At 46.0% G+C, this 21,279-nt stretch overlaps 1 protein-coding gene across 1 annotated transcript in view; it reads right to left on the bottom strand.

Annotated features, from left to right (window-relative positions):
- LOC311109177 (transcriptional activator GLI3-like) overlaps window positions 1-21,279 on the bottom strand; it is a 170,475-nt gene that overhangs the window by 27,660 nt on the left and 121,536 nt on the right. The window contains exon 5 of the mRNA XM_084152014.1: window positions 2,270-2,475. Coding sequence (XP_084008140.1) covers window positions 2,270-2,475 — 206 coding nt within the window. The remainder of the gene's footprint in view (window positions 1-2,269; window positions 2,476-21,279) is intronic.

Below are 21,279 nucleotides of genomic sequence, written 5' to 3'. Positions count from 1 at the left end.
GGGACATTCAGTGTGGCACTTCACGTGGAGGAGAAGCAGCTCAATGTGCCTCAGGAGTTGGTGGTTGGTGGGGCCACAGGGCCCTCCTTCAGAACAACAATGGGATAAGAGAGGCAAGCAGTATACGACTGAACCACACCAGAGAAGAAGAGGAATGAAAGGGTAAGAGAGAGTGATGGGGGAGGCAGAGAAAGAGAGAGGTAGAGCCAGAGAGAGTGAGAACACAAGGGAGGTATACTGTAGATGAAAAAGAATGAGAGATAGGAGGTGGTACTAAATCTCACCCACTTCAAGTCTCCATCCAATTCTACTAATTAAAACATCATTATTCAAAAATCTGTGCAGACTGAAAAAGGAAAAAACCTATAAGCACAATGATATACTAACAACATAAAGGCTGATAGGTTAATTAACTATTTGATTGATTAAAAGAGTAATTACTTGCCTCATTTCACACTTTAGCACATACTATAATAGGTTGATGTAGCACAGAAAGCATTTTGATGTAAAGCAACGCTAGTAGAGAATTTCCTTTGTAAAAGAGAACCGAGGACTAAAAAGATAGGAAGTGGACACTTGAATTAGACCTAAGGCACAGAGAGCAATGCATGTTGGGAGGAGCGGGAGACGAGGAGGAGAAGAGGCTCTGAGTTCCTGCATAGAGGAAGTGCCCCCTTCTATCCACCTCTTCACAAAGGCACTTGAGGACAAGGTAGGAGACCAGTACGGCTCTAATAGGACCTCTAGTTCAGAGGTGAACTGAGGGCCTTAGTTGGAGACCCTGTCTGTGTCTCAAATAGCAGCCTTTTCCATATGTAGTGCATTACTTTTGACCCGAGTCTTACTGTATACTCACTATATAGGGAATAGGGTGCCATTTGGGACACACACTATCAGAGCTACAGCAACAATGTAGTTATAGGTGACTGTTCCCTTGACAGTTACCAAACCACCTGAGCTGAACACCACAAAAATATTTGTGTTTAGTTTAGTATAATAACAATGTCATAACAATGCGGTCGTATAATTCTGTTAAACTACCTCAAATACAATCACCTCAACTCGAGCAGAATGGAAACCAGCCAGCCAAAGCTCAATCTAGCTGTGATTACAAACTGCCCCTGGGAGCGGTGGGGAAGGCTGGCCTTATTCAGTAATTGAGCTCTAGGCTTCAATTAAAGGTCCAGGCCAGGAGGCCGGAGCAGAGCAGCAGTGCTGAGGCTCTTTAAAAGCAGCACACACACTTGACTGTATCTCCAGACCCATTGTAATTGATTACCCAGTCTGTCTCCATCACAGGAACCTGCAGGACACTGTGGACGCGTCCCAAATGGCACCCTTTTTCCCTTTATAGTGCACTACTTTTGACCAGAGTAGAGCACTACATAGGGAATAGGGCGCCATTTGGGATGCAGCCCATATGCCCCCGCTTTAACCCTCCCCTCCCTGGTCCTCCACCCTCCACTCCTCCGCCACCGACCCTGGCCTTGAACCCGAGCCTCCCTCTACGTCCATCTGTCTGTCTGTCTGTACTGTACGTGACTCCATGATGCATCCTCCAGAGGTCCACTGACATGATCCACAGATCAAAGAATAACCTCCCTCAAACGAGCCTCCCTACGCACACACACTCACGCACGCAGAGGTGCAGACATACACATGTGCAGTCACACATACACAGACAGAGTCACACACACACACACTGCACAATGCACACACACTAAAAGAAAGTCACATGTGCACGTGCCAAACAGACACATGCACACAAGCACGCACAGACACACACAGTTAAAATAAATGAATGAGGTCACCTCTGTCATGAAGCACCTCATAATAGGGATCAAATCTAAAGAGATCATAACTGAACACTCTTACTGTACTAGCTGAACATATTGATCAACAAGAAAGTACACTATTATTCTTCAAAACGGAGACTGAGGGCCCTTAGAGACTCTGGGGGCCCACGTCTGTGTGGTACAGCACAACTGCATTGTATTTACTACAGCTAGCTAGCTCTGGGATTTACGGTCAAGTGAAAGATAGATTACAGAAGAGTATGTAGTACATTAATCTTATTCAACTTCATATTGCAGGACTTTGTGTGCCTTAAAATAATACTTGATTGTATGGGGACTCATGAGAGGGTTGTGTGTTTCTGCGTCCCAAGTAATAACCTATTCCCTATTTAGTGCACTACTTTTGACCAGGGCTCCTATATAGAGCACTACTTTAGTGCACTATATAGGGAATAGGGTTTGTGGGGACTTACCGTCTGCAGGGCTGAGGCCCCTGGCTGCAGAAATCATAGAGAGTGAGGGACTGGAGTGAAGTGACCTGATGTAGTCCATGTAGGGGTTGATGTAGGGGTGCGGTGGGTTAAAGGGCGACTCGGCCCCCACGGAGGGGTTCCGGTGGGGCGAGATCCGGATGAGGGAGATGTCGGAGAACGCCGGACTGCCGGCCAGCGAAGGAGGCCTACACAGACAAATGGGGAGAAAAAATAGAAGAAATAAGTACATACTGTAAGTACAGTTGATCTAAGATCAGATTCGTATCATGACAGAACAATGATATTTTAAAAGTGTTACCTTCAAACTCATGGTATTGTAACAGCTCTTCATAAGTAAAGAATATGGTTGTGTTTGACCAGCCAACATATCAAAATATGTCTTACGAGACTTGAAAACGATATTGAGTGGACTGGCAGGGCCAGCAAATGAATGGTGACACTATCTCCATCTGCACTCTACAGGGAACAGCAGAGAGAGAGAGAGTAGAGAGCGAAAGAGAGAGCAAAGGGAGAGGAAGAGAGAGAGATGCATTCTTCCTGCTCCTTCCACAGACATTTCCTCAGATCAAAGGCTGCTTTCACCAATGTCTTAATCAGACCGAGATGTCAGACCACCTTAACCACTAGACTAGCCACCATGCCAGGCTAGCACTTCTCATAACTATGCCTTCCTGTAAAAACACATTTAACAATTAGAAATAAACCCACTGGATTGAATGATAATAATGTGTTATCATTATTGTATTTAGGTTGATTTTAGGGCTGATTTAGTGTCCAAAGAGCTTTCCTGGTGAGGTCAGTTAGCTCAGTCATTACCAATGAGTAGCACCCATTAGCAAGATCTGTCTATCCCACAACAACAATTGTGAATCATACCAACATGCATACTGTAACCAAAATCCCTGTTCTCGGCACAGCAAATGTGTACATTAGAACCTATAAATCTGGCTCAGGACACTGAAGTGAATTTCTTGAGGAGTAAGTTCAGAAGAATCAACTAATACCGTTTCCCTTTTTAGAATTGGCGAGAGGGGTTGAAAACAGAGGGAAAAGAAGATGAAGAAAAGAGAGAAAGAGAGAGAGAGAGAGAGAGAGAGAGAGAGAGAGAGAGAGAGAGAGAGAGAGAGAGAGTAATCCATGTAAAGTGAAGGAGGGGCCTGGCCAAAGGTTTGGCTCGGAGTGACCTTGAACAAGGCCAGGGGACCGGAACAGCCCAATTACACTCTTGGACCCTGTCCCCAAGTCCTCTACCGGCCCCCACCATCCCCTCTCATCCCCTCACGTCCCTCCCCATCACAGCCCCCTAATGAAAGAGCTCAGGCCAATAATGAACCCTGAGGAGCGGAAATACTGGAGCACACACACACACACTCTACCTCTTACTTTTCAACAAGCTTGCACCAATTAACCCACAAGGACTACTATGGGGTGAATTTCAAAGCACTCTTTTTCCTTCTGTTTGAGTGCATGACAACATAGTCTCTTTGATGCTGTAGCAGGTATGTGTGGAGTGCTCTTGTCCTCTCAAGAGGAGTCATCTCTATTAAAGAAACAATGCAAAGGAAGCTGATTGAAGTAAAAGTTGGAGGTTGGGAAAGAGGATTGGGGGGGGGTTTGGGAGTGCAACCTAAGATGTTTCTGGACTAGCTGGACACTTTTGAGAGTTTCTCTCTACAGAGGCTGAGTCCCAAAATGTGGCACCCTATGGCCCCTGGTCAAAAGAAGTGCACTATATAGGGAATAGGGTGCCATTTGGGATGCAACCAGAGTAGCCTTGAGAACCAATGATTAGAGAGTGATTCAACGAAACTGATGAGCTCTGATACTAGTGTTTTCATGTTGACTATGATACTACCTCCATCCTCTAGGAGTGGTTCTGCACGTCTCCTATCCTCTGAGTCATGAGACACCTCCTCTGAGTAAACAGGGCACCCTTGTCCCTGTTCCCCTTCGGTGCATGTGTGTGTGTATGTACAAGGGTAGAAGATAAGGCACCCACAGGCCACCATAGTATGCCTCATTTACACAGATCAACACAGCTGCAGAGTGAAATTCACTTTGATGTCACTGTCAATGACGGCCTACCAAAAGGCAAAAGGCCTCCTGTGGGAACGGGGGCTGGGATTAAAAATAAAAAATAAAATAAATGTATAGGACAAAACATACATCACGACAAGAGACACACCACAACACTACATAAAGAGAGACCTAAGACAACAACATAGCATGGCAGCAACATGGTAGCAACACAACATGGCAGCAGCACAACATGGAAGCAGCACAAAACATGGTACACACATTATTGGGCACAGGGCAAGAAGGTAGAGACAACAATACATCACGCGAAGCAGCCACAACTGTCAGTAAGAGTGTCCATGATTGAGTCTTTGAATGAAGAGATGGAGATAAAACTGTCCAGTTTGAGTGTTTTTTGCAGCTTGTTCCAGTCGCTAGCTGCAGCGAACTGAAAAGAGGAGCGACCCAGGGATGTTTGTGCTTTGGGGACCTTTAACAGAATGTGACTGGCAGAACGGGTGTTGTATGTGGAGGATGAGGGCTGCAGTAGGTATCTCCGATAGGGGGGAGTGAGGCCTAAGAGGTTTATAAATAAGCATCAACCAGTGGGTCTTGCGACGGGTATACAGAGATGACCAGTTTACAGAGGAGTATAGAGTACAGGGATGTGTCCTATAAGGAGCATTGGTGGCAAATCTGATGGCCGAATGGTAAAGAACATCTAGCCGTCGAGAGCACCCTTACCTGCCAATCTATAAATTAGTCTCCGTAATCTAGCATGGGTAGGATGGTCATTTGAATCAGGGTTAGTTTGGCAGCTGGGGTGAAAGAGGAGCGATTACGATAGAGGAAACCAAGTCTAGATTTAACCTTAGCCTGCAGCTTTGATATGTGCTGAGAGAAGGACAGTGGACCGTCTAGCCATACTCCCAAGTACTTGTATGAGGTGACTACCTCAAGCTCTAAATGTAGTACTCAGATGTAGTAATCACACTGGTGGGGAGAGGGGCATTTTTCTTACCAAACCAGATTACCTTTGTTTTGGAAGTGTTCAGAACAAGGTTAAGGGAAGAGAAAGCTTGTTGGACACTAAGAAAGCTTTGTAGTAGAGCGTTTAACACAAAATCCGCGGAGGGGCCAGCTGAGTATTAGACTGTATCATCTGCATATAAATGGATGCGAGAGCTTCCTACTGCCTGAGCTATGTTGTTGATGTAAATTGAGAAGGCGTGGGGCCTAGGATCGAGCCTTGGGGTACTCTCTTGGTGACAGGCAGTGGCTGAGACAGCAGATGTTCTGACTTTATCCACTTCACTCTTTGAGAGAGGTAGTTCGCAAACCAGGCCAAAGACCCCTCAGAGACACCAATACTCCTTAGCCGGCCCACAAGAATGGAATGGTCTACCGTATCAAAAGCTTTGGCCAAGTCAATAAAAATAGCAGCACAACATTGCTTAGAATCAAGGGCAATGGTGACATCATTTAGGACCTTTAAGGTTGCAGTGACACATCCATAACCTGAGCGGAAACCGGATTGTGTACCAGAGAGAATACTATAGACATCAAGAAAGCCAGTCAGTTGATTATTGACAAGTTTTTCCAACACTTTTGATAAACAGGGCAAAATAGAAATTGGCAGTTAGGATCAGCTTGATCTCCCCCTTTAAATAAAGGATGCACCGTGGCTGCCTTCCAAGCAATGGGAACCTCCCCAGAGAGGAGAGACATGTTAAAAAGGTCAGAGATAGGCTTGGCAATGATAGGGGCTGCAACCTTAAAGAAGAAAGGGTCTAAATAATTTGACCCAGATGGTTTTTTGTGTCACATTTAAGGAGCTACTTTAGCACCTCGGACTCAGTGAACGCCTGCAGGGAGAAACTTTGTAGCGGGCCAGGGGGAAAAGGGGGAGGAGCATCGGGGCTAGTCACATTATAAGGGCTGGGAGATGTTGCACGGGCAAGGAGGCATGGCTGAGTCAAATAGGAATCCTGACTTAATGAAGTGGTGATTAAAGAGCTCAGCCATGTGCTCCTGTCAGCCTGAGTATGCGTGTGCCGAGCCTTTCGCCAAATGGAATTCTTGAGGTGGAGTAACTCTACCAGATCATGATCAAACCAGGGGCTGAACCTGGTTTGATCTCATTTTCGTTATGGGGGCGTTTGTTAACAATACCACTGAAAATGTCAAAAAAGAAGGTCCAAGCGTCTTCGACAGAGTGGATCAAGCTGATTCTATACGAATTTACAGTGGCCAGGTCATGAAGGAAGGCTTGCTCATTAAAGTTCTTTAGCAAGCGTCTATGACAAATCAGGACAGGTCGTTTCACTGAGCAGCCATTACGAACACAGGCTGTAAAACAGTGATCACTAAGGTCATTACAGAAAACATCAGAATGACACCTATCAGGAATATTTGTGAGGATAACATCAAGGAGAGTAGCCTTTTCTGGGTGTTTGAGTCATACCTTGTGGGATTGGTAATAATCTGAGAAAGATTTAGGGAGTCCCATTGCTTAGGACTTGGTCAGGTGGTTTAAGCATGTCCCAGTTTAGGTCACCTAGCAGGACAAATTCAGACTTAGTGTAAGGGGCCAGGAGAGAGCTTAGGGCAGGTAGGGTACAGGCCGGTGCTGATGGTGGACGATAACACCCAGCAACAGTCAACAAAGAGCTATTTGAAAGTGTAATGCTTAAAACCAGCAAATCAAATTGTTTGGGGACAGACTTGGTATACAAACACACCTGAGGAGAACCACTATCAGATTAAAAACAAAACACTATGTTTTAAGTGAGAAGAAAAAAAAAAAAAAAAAAGTAGGGATTGGTCTGAAGCTGAAAAACAAAGGAAGTTCACATGAGCACCACCATGCCTACTCCACCCATGCTCTGCCAAGTTTTTCCAGCACACAGCTTTTACCTACTACAGTAGCTATGTTGGTACTGTATTTCAAACAATGTGTATGAAGGTTGCTTAGGATTCAAATCTTCTCAAACAGCCTAATTCATTCCATGCAGCAGTTCATTAGAGGAGGTGCTCCAACAATAACGTGATTTGTAAGTCATACAAGTTAAAGTATTGGATTCTACACAAACCACACTAATCCCATTCCACTTTCTTCTCAAGCTTTTTTAATTATATGAAAGCAAGCTTTGCTTTTATACTTACAATACCATCATGCTTGATTGAACAAGCTGTTTTTTCTTGTAGCAATGTGGTGCCTGCCTGTAGTTCCTTAAACATAATGTTGGTCAGTATAGGGCCCAACATAACAACAGGTGGTGATGTGTTGGACACAGTCACTCATTTACACTGAGTATACAAAACATTAAGAACACCTGCTCTTTCCATGACATAGACTGACCAGGTGAATCCAGGTGAAAGCTATGATCCCTTATTGATGTCACTTGTTAAATCCACTTCAAATCAGTGTAGATGAAGGGGAGGAGACAGGTTAAAGAATATTTTTTAAGCCTTGAGACAATTGAGACATGGATTGTCTATGTGTGCTATTCAGAGGGTGAATGGGCAAGACAAAATATTTAAGTGCCTTTGAACGGGGTATGGTAGTAGGTGCCAGGCGCACCAGTTTGTGTCCAGAACTGCAACGCTGCTGGGTTTTTCACGCTTAACAGTTACCCATGTGTATCAAGAATGGTCAACCACCCAAAGGACATCCAGACAACTTGACACAACTGTGGGAAACATTGGAGTCAACATGGGTCAGCATCCCTGTGGAACGCTTTCGACACCTTGTAGAGTCCATGCCCCGACAAATTGAGGCTGTTCTGAAGGCAGAAGGGGGGTTACAACTCAATATTAGGAAGGTGTTCCTAATGTTTGGTATACTCAGTGTTTATTGTAAGCAAGCATTTCACGGTAAAGTCTACACCAGTTGTATTTAGCGCATGTGACAAATACAATTTGAATGATTTGATATTGAGGTCTAGAGTCTGTCGGCATTCCTTATTTCTGTAACCATTAGCTTACCTGTGAAATATTGACATAAGCTCAGAAACAATAACATAAATGTACAATAGGCCTATATCTAAAATCACATACAGCCTAGTGATATACACTGAGTATACAAAACATTATGACATGTGTATCAAGAATGGTCAACCACCCAAAGGACATCCAGCCAACTTGACATAACTGTGGGAAGCATTGGAGTCAATATGAGCCAGGATCCCTGTGGAACGCTTTTGACACCTTGTAGAGTCCATGAGGCTGTTCTGAGGGCAAACTCAATATTAGGAAGGTGTTTTTCATTTGTTGTACACTCAGTGTATATACTATACATTATTTAATAGCAGGACACTGTAAAGTCTACTATTCCTCTGAAGAGTATGAATTAGGCTGTTTGAGAAGGTTTGAAATCCTAAGCAAACTGCATACACATTGCTTGAAGTACAATAGACCAATATAGCTACTGTAGTAGCAGTGTCGGCCGCTGATTGGCTGAATACCCAGGGCGCGAGATGGTTGGAGGTGTCAACAAAGCAGCATGACAGATATGATGCCAAGTTTTCAAACTACCGGTAGTTTATTTGAGAAGATATACAGTGAGGGAAAAAAGTATTTGATCCCCTGCTGATTTTGTACGTTTGCCCACTGACAAAGAAATGATCAGTCTATAATTTTAATGGTAGGTTTATTTGAACAGTGAGAGACAGAATAACAACAAAAAAATCCGGAAAAACGCATGTCAAAAATGTTATAAATTGATTTGCATTTTAATGAGGGAAATAAGTATTTGACCCCCTCTCAATCAGAAAAATGTCTGGCTCCCAGGTGTCTTTTATACAGGTAACGAGCTGAGATTAGGAGCACACTCTTAAAGGGAGTGCTCCTAATCTCAGCTTGTTACCTGTATAAAAGACACCTGTCCACAGAAGCAATCAATCAATCAGATTCCAAACTCTCCACCATGGCCAAGACCAAAGAGCTCTCCAAGGATGTCAGGGACAAGATTGTAGACCTACACAAGGCTGGAATGGGCTACAAGACCATCGCCAAGCAGCTTGGTGAGAAGGTGACAACAGTTGGTGTGATTATTCGCAAATGGAAGAAACACAAAATAACTGTCAATCTCCCTCGGCCTGGGGCTCCATGCAAGATCTCACCTCGTGGAGTTGCAATGATCATGAGAACGGTGAGGAATCAGCCCAGAACTACACGGGAGGATCTTGTCAATGATCTCAAGGCAGCTGGGACCATAGTCACCAAGAAAACAATAGGTAACACACTACGCCGTGAAGGACTAAAATCATGCAGCACCCGCAAGGTCCCCCTGCTCAAGAAAGCACATATACAGGCCCGTCTGAAGTTTGCCAATGAACATCTGAATGATTCAGAGGAGAACTGGGTGAAAGTGCTGTGGTCAGATGAGACCAAAATGGAGCTCTTTGGCATCAACTCAACTCGCCGTGTTTGGAGGAGGAGGAATGCTGCATATGACCCCAAGAACACCATCCCCACCGTCAAACATGGAGGTGGAAACATTATGCTTTGGGGGTGTTTTTTGCTAAGGGGACAGGACAACTTCACCGCATCAAAGGGACGATGGACCCCCGTCATGTATCGTCAAATCTTGGGTGAGAACCTCCTTCCCTCAGCCAGGGCATTGAAAATGGGTCGTGGATGGGTATTCCAGCATGACAATGACCCAAAACACACGGCCAAGGCAACAAAGGAGTGGCTCAAGAAGAAGCACATTAAGATCCTGGAGTAGCCAGAAAAAATCCAGAAAAACGCATGTCAAAAATTTTATAAATTGATTTGCATTTTAATGTGGGAAATAAGTATTTGACCCCTTCTGCAAAACATGACTTAGTACTTGGTGGCAAAACCCTTGTTGGCAATCACAGAGGTCTGACGTTTCTTGTAGTTGGCCACCAGGTTTGCACACATCTCAGGAGTGTCTTCAGACCAATCCCTACTTCTCTCTTAAAACATAGTTTTTTTTTGTTTGTTTTTTTCATGGTTTTTACACCAGAAGGTTATTATACAAAATTAAATGATATATTTCCACATGCAAAAGGTGTCTTTAAAGCATTTAATTTGCACCTTAAATGATGTTATGTGTTTTGTGTTTTCCCTCATCAATCTACACACAATACCCCATAATGACAAAGTGAAAACAGGCTTTTAGAAATTTTAGCAAATTTGATTAAAACTAACAAACAGAAATACATTATTTACATAAGTATTCAGACCCTTTGCTATGAGACTCGAAATTGAGCTCAGCTGCATCCTGTTTCCATTGATCATCCTTGATGTTTCTACTACTTGATTGGAGTACACCTGTGGTAAATTCAATTGATTGGACATGATTTGGAAAGGCACACACCTGTATATATTAGGTCCCACAGTTGACAGTGCATGTCAGAGCAAAAACCAAGCGAAGGAATTGTCCGTAGAGCTCCAAGACAGGATTGTGTCAAGGCACAGATCTGGGGAAGGGTACCAAAAAATGTCTGCAGCATTGAAGGTCCCCAAGAACACAGTGGCCTACATCATTCTTAAATGCAAGAAGTTTGGAACCACCAAGACTCTTCCTAGAGCTGGCCGCCTGGCCAAACTGAGCAATCGGGGGAGAAGGGCCTTGGTCAGGGAGGTGACCAAGAACCCGATGCTCACTCTGACAGGGCTCCAGAATTCCTCTGTGGGGATGGGAGAAACTTCCAGAAGGACAACCATCTCTGCAGTACTCCACCAATCAGGCATTTATGGTAGAGTGGCCAGACGGAAGCCACTCCTCAGTAAAAGGCACATTACAGCCCGCTTGGAGTTTTCCAAAAGGCACCTAAAGGACTCTCAGACCATGAGAAACAATATTCTCTGGTCTGATGAAACAACGATTGAACTCTTTGGCCTGAATGCCAAGCGTCACGGCTGGAGGAAACCTGGCACCATCCCTACGGTGAAGCATGGGGGTGGCAGCATCATGCTGTGGGGATGTTTTTCAGCGGCAGGTACTGGGAGACTAGTCCGGATCGATGGAAAGATGAATGGAGCAAAGTACAGAGAGATCCTTGATGAAAACCTGCTCCAGAGCGCTCAGGACCTCAGACTGGGGCGAAGGTTCAACTTCTAACAGGACAACAACCCTAAGCACACAGCCAAGACAACGCAGGAGTGGCTTCGGGACAAGTTTCAAGACTGGTCATTCAACTGAGACTGTGTCACGGAGGCTCTCCGCACTGCTAAAGCTAACCCTCTCTCCTCTGCTCTTGTCCTTCTAGACCTGTCTGCTGCCTTTGATACTGTGAACCATCAGATCCTCCTCTCCACCCTCTCCGAGTTGGGCATCTCCGGTGCGGCTCACTCCTGGATTGCGTCCTACCTGACAGGTCGCTCCTACCAAGCGGCGTGGTGAGAATCTGTCTCCGCACCACGTGCTCTCACCACTGGTGTCCCCCAGGGCTCAGTTCTAGGCCCTCTCCTATTCTCGCTATACACCAAGTCACTTGGCTCTGTCATATCCTCACATGGCCTCTCCTATCATTGCTACGCAGACGACACACAACTAATCTTCTCCTTTCCCCCTTCTGATAACCTGGTGGCGAATCGCATCTCTGCATGTCTGGTAGACATATCAGTGTGGATGACGGATCACCACCTCAAGCTGAACCTCGGCAAGACGGAGCTGCTCTTCCTCCCGGGGAAGGACTGCCCGTTCCATGATCTCGCCATCACGGTTGACAACTCCGTTGTGTCCTCTTCCCAGAGTGCAAAGAGCCTTGGCGTGACCCTGGACAACACCCTGTCGTTCTCCGCTAACATCAAGGCGGTGACCCGATCCTGTAGGTTCATGCTCTACAACATTCGGAGAGTACGACCCTGCCTTACACAGGAAGCGGCACAGGTCCTAATCCAGGCACTTGTCATCTCCCGTCTGGATTACTGCAACTTGCTGTTGGCTGGGCTCACTGCCTGTGCCATTAAACCCCTACAACTCATCCAGAATGCTGCAGCCTGTCTGGTGTTCAACCTTCCCAAGTTCTCTCACATCACCCCGCTCCTCCGCACACTCCACTGGCTTCCAGTTGAAGCTCGCATCTGCTACAAGACCATGGTGCTTGCCTACGGAGCTGTGAGGGGAACGGCACCTCCGTACCTTCAGGCTCTGATCAGTCCCTACACCCAAACGAGGGCATTGCGTTCATCCACCTCTGGCCTGCTGGCCCCCCTACCTCTGCAGAAGCACAGTTCCCGCTCAGCCCAGTCAAAACTGTTCACTGCTCTGGCACCCCAATGGTGGAACAGGCTCCCTCACAACGCCAGGACAGCGGAGTCACTCACCACCTTCCGGAGACACTTGAAACCCCACCTCTTAAAGGAATACCTGGGATAGGATAAAGTAATCCTCTTACCCCAACCCCCCCCCCCCCCCCCAAAAAAAAATAACATATTGTAAAGTGGTTATCCCACTGGCTATAAGGTGAATGCACCAATTTGTAAGTCACTCTGGATAAGAGCGTCTGCTAAATGACGTAAATGTAAATGTAAATGTAAGTCTCTGAATGTCCTTGAGTGGCTCAGCCAGAGCCCGACCCGATCAAACATCTCTGGAGAGACATGAAAATAGCTGTGCAGCGACGCTCCCCATTCTACTTGACAGAGCTTAAGAGGATCTGCAGAAAATAATGGGAGAAACTCCCCAAATACAGGCGTGCCAAGCTTGTAGCCTCATACCCAGGAGACTCAAGGCTGTAATCGCTGCCAAAGGCGCTTCAACAAAGTACTGAGTAAAGAGTCTGAATATTTATGTAAATGTCTTTTTTTTATTTATTTTTATTATACATTTGCAAAAAATTCTAAAAACCTGTTTTTGCTTTGTCATTATGGGGTATTGTTTGTAGATTGATGAGGGAAAAAAACTATTTCATCCATTTTCGAATAAGGCTGTAACGTAACAAAATATAGAAAAAGTCAAGGGGTCTGAATACTTTCCGAATGCACTGTATAGAGTGTGCAACTCTCTTTATTTATTTTTGTAGCTTACAGTTTATTCGCCGTTAGTCAGCACCTCTACACAAAATAATTGTCTCTGGGTGTGCTCCAGCTCCAGCTTTTTATTAAAATATTAGATTTAGTACATAGCCTAGAATAAACCGCCTCAATATTTGCAACAATAGGTGATAATTTCTCTCTAGGCGCTGATCCATCGTCAGTATTTAATGTTAAGGTAAGGTTTGAATGGAGAAAGCTGATCCGAGAGCAGCACTGCCTTTCTTTCGGTCCTATCAGTATAGACGCATGCTCTAACGACGCACTTATTGAAAGTTCTCCCTACGTGGTGTTTTGGGAAACGCAGGTGAGTTCTTCTGCCGTTATAGAAACAATGCATCTCTAAAACACTCGTAAGCTTCAGTTCCATCGCTAGCGGGAAACCGGGCCCTGGCTATTACTTCGTAGACATAGCTATTTGCATTTATGCTGCTTTACATTAAGCACATACCAGTTCCTGTAGGTGACTCTCAAAGTACTGAATAAGTTGGCTGAGTGAGTCCCACCAGACCCCCCTCCAGTTTTTTACTTGTTGATGGCTACTTCCCACTAAGGGGACCTACGCAAAAAAAATATTAACATATTATTTTGGTCCTGTCCAGACCGGACATCTTTTTTTGGTGTGGTCCGAACTGGCCTTGATTTCAATATCCACAGACGGGACTCCCTAAAAACACGCCACTTCGATACTTTTCGTAGTCCTTCGTAACCCTTTTCCTAACCTAATTCTCCTAACCTGCTACGTTAATTATCCTAACCTACTGCGTAAGTTCTCCTAACCTGATACGAAAAAGTCGTAGCTGTATTGAACTGCCATGTTTTTAGGCAATCTCGTCGATGGACGTTGATTTTTTGTCCAAATCTGAACCAATCATAGACATTTATGTTTGGTTCAGATTTGCTCTGATCCAGACTGGCCTTGATTTGGCCCAAACATAGATGTCTATAATTGGTTCAGATTTGGTCTGGTCCAGACCGACCTTGATTTGGTCCAAACTTCGGTGGTAATGACTTGGGACACACAAAGGGGACAGCTCTGGTGCATCTCCGTTGTTCCCCAGGACAATGGTGTTCTACTGTGACATCGTGCAGTGGAGGAGTTGGATGTTCCAGTGGGAGGAGGACATCAACAAGCACATAGAGATGGACCAGCGCCCTGTTAACCAGCTGGAGTTTGCATTTCTCTGTGACAGGCGCATGCCCACAATCCGCCACCATGCCATCAAGCAGTGTGTCCCTGGGCAGTACCGTACGGATAGTGTGCATATCACGGATGAGGGCAACGACCTCTTCCTTGAGAGTCTGAGAGCTGGTCTCTCCTCCATTCTGGCAAGATGCATGCAGTAGTACACACTACACCTACTGCCACTTGCCTGCCACTCCACGAACCTAAAGGCTGGTGTTAGAACTGAGCTTCAGCAAAAAAATATGTTAGCATTGTCAGAAATGCTATGAAAAGATAGCACATTGTTGGTTCTTAATGGACAGACATTAGCACGTGAGAGCGATACATTTAAATGTAATCAAAACTGTTGCCCCTACAAAAGTATTCAGTTCGAAAGGTGGCAAGTCTAATGATCCCTTTATGGACGCTGTATTGTCGTTCCTATCCGACACCTAGATATTGAGCTAGGTCGGGGCAACAAATTAATCCTAATGCTAACGACCCTGTTAAAAATCCGGTATGAGGTTCTCGGTAACGGCCGGACGGCTCATGACGAGAAGCGGGGAGTGTGCTGTGTACCTCCAATCAAGTTGATTTGCGAAGTTTCATCGACATTGGTGTCATATTGGCTTTGATCTGATGGTAGGGAGATTTAACATTGAGCTTCAATCAATCCCTACTATAGTCACGCTGACCGACTCAGTTTTCAAAGATAAGCATAATGGTAGAATATAGATATCATCATCAACATTTTAACTTCAATATTCAACACCCGTCCCTGTCCTATATTAACCATCATCCTCTGCTGTAAGAGAAAAAATTGTGACTAATGTTCTGTAATACAACACTTATTACAACTATAAACTGGGCATCTAAGTGACTGCTGGACCTGTATAATCAGTACAGAGAAAGAGACAGAGAGAGCAAGAGAGAGAGAGCGCGAGAGAGAAAGTGTGAAAGAGAGAGACAGAGAGAGTGTCTGAAAGAGAGAGAGAGAGTGTATGAAAGTGAGAGAGTCTGCCTGTCTAGCGGAGTGGACTAACAGAGTGCTGCGAGGCTCCGAGCAGAGCCCTCCACATGCCCAGCCAGCCCACCCCCCTCCATTCCCCTCTCTCCCTTCCATCACCATGACAATAATGAAGCCTGTCTATACCCTTACCCCGGCTAAATGTCTCTCTTCCCATTGTTTTTCCAATTAATTTAGAGCATAAGACCAGAGTACTGGTGGTAGACAGCAGAAAAGGGCCTGGGGGGGGGGGGGGGGGGGAGGAAGAGGGGGAGGGAGGGGAAGAGGGGGGAGAGGGAGAGACGTGCTTGGGGGGGGGGGGGGGGGTAATGCAGGACATGTGGTCAGGAGGGACATAGAAGGGGAGAGAAGAGATGTGGGGGGGGGGGGGGATTGGGGAGAGAGAGAGGGAATGTTGGGGGAGCAGAGGGAGAGAGAGTGGTCAAGGTGGAGAGGGGGAAGGAGAAGGGGGACGTATTTTGGGAGGAGATGGAGAGGTAACATGTGGGACTGGGGAGGGGAGGTTTTAGGGAAGTCAGAGCCAAAGAGAGGGTAGAGTTATAATAAAGGACAGTGGTGGGGAAGGAGATGATATGGTATGAAGAAGAGAGGTGAGGAGAGGAGAGGCAGTCAGGGGTGATACAGTAGTTGAAAGGGGGGGTTCGCTTTCAATTATTAATTCCAATATCTCACAATGGGGATTTGCTAGGATCACCTACTCTCGGTAGAACCTGTCAAAAGCGTCTATTGGAGACAGACAGGTAGAGTGGTGAATGAGGTGAGCCCCTCACCTCCTTAAAAGGAGCCACTCTCCCGCTCTCTGGTTATTCTCGCTTCTCTTCCACACGAAGAGCATTAAGGCATCAGCATGCTACAGTTTGGCTACGGACTTCGGCTACCGACTTCGGCTTGCCTCGAGAAAAAATGTTCTGTGCACAAACAACCAAAAAAAACCTTGCCGAAGACCAAAACAAACCAAAACGTCACAAAATGTTGTCATAATATATGCACAAACTAGCTTTTACTTTCTAGCTCTCCTCCGATCGACTGGATCCCTGTTTTCCTGCTTAACTGCTCACAAGTGAACCGTGAAGGATATCGCTGGCGAGCGTAGGTATTTAGACCCTGTTGAGAGTAGGGCTGTGACCATACCAATATCGCAATATTTTTTACATGCCAGAAATGAATACACGAAGCAGACCAAAATCTTTGATCCATTACAAACCTGCTGTATATAAAATATTGTGTGCTATAGCTTGGAAAATAAATACATGTGACTCTGGATTACATTAGGGAGGTTTTCGTAAAGAAGTTAAATCCACTTTGTGTTTTGTTTCCTTATCACGATACTAATGAGTTTCGCAATACTGGTATCATCCCAGCCCTAGTCGTGAGGTTGAGAACTAACCGGAAGGTTTTGTTTTGTGTAGAAATTCCTTTTCTACTTATCAGTCTCCATTGGTAGCTAGCTTCACGGCTAGCTATTGAGACTTGGTTAGCCCACGCTGCAATGCTTAGGATAACTTGGCTAGCTCGCTGAGAGGCAAGCTAACCTCACTAGCATACCCTACATAGTAGCATTGCTGGCTCCCTTCACTTGTCTAGTTTAACCTATGCTCCTTCGTTCATGGCAGCACACTAGGCTAACTCTGAAGGCTAACTCTGCCCCCACGTGGTTTCCTTCAGTCAGCACTTAGCTAGCCATGGCACACCTTCACGAGGTAGATGCTAGCTAGTTAACACCCCACTAGCCTTGCGGCTATAGTGTACTACTGTGCCCATTATTGCTAGCTGTTTGCTGCAAGGCTTCTAACTAGCTAGATTATTAGGCCGTTTACACATTGCTTTAGCCCCCTAGCAAGCTTTGTTCCTCACAATGGCCACTGCTATCCCATCCGAGCCTAGCACTCGAATCCCCACGTTCTTGCGCTTCCATGATTGCGGAGAAAGATTCCCATCCTCTATACATCAATTACTTGGGTAAGGAACATGCCCAAGAGGCACTCGACGACCCTGAGGTCTGTGAGCACTGCAGACTGCTGACGAGCGCAGGTCTGAAGAGGAGGCTTAAACAAGCTTCTATCTCGATTGTCCCTCTCGCATTCGAGCCAACAGCGACAGCTGAGGCTCAGCTCCCCCCAACCGAGACCAGTTGAGGCGAGGCCATGGATAGCCTCAACTCTTTCCCTTCACTGTCTGACTGGCTGACGATCCCATTCTCCTGCCCTCTCAGGCCCCGCAGGTCTGACGAACCCAGGAGCAATGAAGCTGCCCCTCCATTGGAGTTTAGGCTCCTTCATGTCTGCAAGCAGATTGTGGCCAGACTCTGCATCAAGTGGCCATCTCCTGTAGGGGCTCAGGGCCTGTTAAGGGACCTATATGACAGGAAGAGACTCCTGTCTCATACAGCCTCGATAAAATAACTGCTCCCACAGTCCCAGCTTGCCTCAGGGAAGCTAAGAGCTAGTGGGATAAACCCCTCACTAGCAAGATTTTTGCTAGAGGTACCCCAAGCCTGGACATGCACAATGTGGAGGAATCTGGGTTAGGCAACCCTCCCACGGTAGAGCCATCACTGGCTGACCACCTCATCCCCTCGCGCCGTGTCACTAACGACACCAGTGCCTCACACCCTAAGAAGACAGAGCACTTTACTGCCTCCGTTTTTCAGAAGACACCTTTGCCTCTGCCCAAGCAATATCAGGCTGAGTTACTGGAGGATGTGGGGAAGCAACTGGACTCAGACACCCGAGACCCAGATGCTTGGGAGGAGATCTGTATGATTACAGACCTAAAGCTCTGTTCCTCCCGTAGTGCCATTCAAGGCTGTGGTCGTACCATGAGCCTAACAGTGGTGGGAGAAAGGGCGCTTTGGCTGAGCTTATCCAGCTTAACAGACAAGTTAACATTCTTTCTGAATTTAAAAGTAATCCAAGAAGTAATCATCTAGTTTTCGAAAAGTATTTGTAATCTGATTACAATGTTCTTGCTGTTAATGGGCGGCAGGTAGCTTAGTGGGTAAGAGCGTTGTGCCAGTAACCGAAAGGTCGCTGGTTCTAATCCCCGAGCTGACTAGGTGAAAAATCTGTCGATGTGCCCTTAAGCAAGGCACTTAACCCTAATTGCTCCTGTAAGTCGCTCTGGATAAGAGCGTCTGCTAAATGACGTAAATGTAAAATGTAACTGATTACATGGGCAGTTTTTTAAATCAGATTACATGTAATCAGTTACTTCCCAACCCTGATACCCATTGTGCGATAGTTCACTCATAACATCAGAGAACCGGGGTTATGCAAGTAAGTGTGTAGGTGGACAATGAATGCGGAGGGAGAGAGGGAGTGGAAGCCAGGGTGGAGTTTGAGGGAGAGGGAGAGGGGGAGTGAGATGAGGAGGAAAAAAGAGGAGAAGAGGAGTGGACTCAGGGTGTCTATAGCTAGGTGTGAGAAGGACAGGACTGAGATAGATGGCAGGGAGAGGCGTACCTGTACCTTGATCATCTCTGTATCTGCTTGTATGCATTAATCATTATGACGGAGCGCATTCTGACAGGGAGGAATCTGACGGTGTGTTTCTGTGTGTGTGTGTCCGTGTCTATGCTCGCATATGTGTGTTTGCATGCATGTGTGTGTGGTGCACCCAGAGGTACCCAGTGAGAGAGGTACCTAGCGTCTTAGTTACACCTGATTTAAGATTTACATCAAAGCTGCACCCCGGGGAGCTTGGGCTGCCCTGGCTTAGCAGGGTCAAGGTATGCAGCGAGACAAAAAAGACAAATATGCCCTCTCTTCCACTTCCCTCTCTTCCACTTCCCTTCTTCCACTACTCCACTGTTTGATTCCTATTAGCTCCTCTTAGACTACATCCTGCATGCCGAGCCCGAAGAAAGAGGGAAAGAGGGGGCTGCCGCCATATGGAAACCATTTCCTCTCACATGGCCTCTCCTCTCCAACCAGTCAGCGTCGCTCTCATAGACATCCCAAATGGCACCCTATTCCCTATTTAGTGCACTACTATGGGCCCTGGTCAAAAGTAGTGCACTAAATAGGCAATAGGGTGCCATTTGGGACACAAACACCGCATGTTGACATGGGGCGGTCTGTGGATTCTGGACTGTTGTACTCTTTCTGGCAAGAGTATATACTTTTCCTATATAAATATAAATAAGACACCAAAAAAGCCAACTTTTTAGGCAACTTAATGAGGCAAAAGTGGTAGAAAAGCTAAAAATAGAAACTAGATACTTTAGTCTAGTGCCACAGTGCACCACCCTTACCACTCAGTCAACACATCGCTAAGAAGGTGGGTGCTGTAAATTGAATGACCGTCCCAAATGGCACCCTATTCCCTTAGTGTTGCACAGTATACCAAAACATCTGTACTTTTTCAATACTAGAACATGAAAAACAGTTCGGTACTACAATTTTTGTTACATCCGGTACTTCTGTCAAATGTGTCTCACGGATCAAGTCTGTATCAGCATGCCCCACTGGGTGTCTGGGATGAATCATGTTAGCTTCTCATTTATGCTACACAGAATAATGCGACACAGCATGTGGAAATGTTGAACCTGTTCATTACTGTTCGCAAAACAATGTCCATACAGGCTAGAACACTTTACAATGCAAGAAGATACCGGTAGCTTCCAGCTTTGAAGGCTAACTTTCCTTGCTAGCTTACATGAAAAGATGGTGCTACAGTGAATAGCAGCCATTTTACGTGCTACTGAGCTATCCTTTTTTGGGGGGTATTTTACCCCCTTTTTCTCCCCAATTTCATGGTATCCAATTGGTAGTTACAGTCTTGTCCCATCGCTGCAACTCCCGTACGGACACGGGAGAGGCGTAGGTCGAGAGTCGTGCGTCCTCCGAAACACAACCCAACCGAGCCGCACTGCTTCTTGACACAGTGCCCGCTTAACCCGGAAGCCAGCCACACCAATGTGTCGGAGGAAACACCGTACACCTGCGCCTGGCCCGCCACAGGACTCGCTAGTGCGCGATGGGACAAGAACATCCCTGCCGGCCAAACCCTCCCCTACCCTGGACGACGCTGGGCCATATGTGCACCGCACCATGGGTCTCCCAGTCGCGGCCGGCTGCGACAGAGCCTGGACTCGAACCAGGATCTCTAGTGGCACAGCTAGCACTGCGATGCAGTGGCTCCTGAGCTATCCTGAGCTATTTTGTGTGATCTTAACTTTTTTTCTGTACATAATGTCTCCTCTCATCATTATTTCCTATGACCGAAAACAGCTTCTGGACAGCGATTACTAACCTCGATTTGGATGAAGATTTCTACTTCAACAAGTCAGTGGTTCTGGACGTTCTGCTAACTCCGAACCAGGCCCTAATCCCTCGGAATCGAAAGAGGAAGCGGTGGCCTCCTAACGAGATTATGTCGGAGAACAAATAGACCGCCATTGCCCTCTGTTCTGTTGGCGAATGTGCAGCCACTGGAGAAAAAACTGGATGAACTCCGTTCGAGACTATCCTGTCAACGGGACCTGAAAAACTGTAATATTTTATGTTTCTCAGAGTCTTGGCTGAACAAGGACATGGATAATACGTATATATCTCGCTGGTTTTTCCATGCATCGTCTAGCCTCGGGTAAGACTAAGGGGAGGGATCTCTAATGTTAAGGAAGTCTCATGTTTTGCTCACCTGAGTTAGAATCCCTCATGATAAGATGCAGACCATAACATTTACCAAGAGCGTTTTCACCTATATTTTTGGTAGCTGTCTATTTACCTGCACAAACCGACGCTGGCACTAAGACCACACTCAACAAGA

This window comes from Coregonus lavaretus, assembly GCF_964263955.1.
Source record: "Coregonus lavaretus genome assembly, chromosome: 34".
Classification (NCBI taxonomy): Eukaryota; Metazoa; Chordata; class Actinopteri; order Salmoniformes; family Salmonidae; genus Coregonus; species Coregonus lavaretus.
Note: the sequence above shows the minus strand (reverse complement) of the source record. Positions and strands in the feature narration are given on the sequence as shown.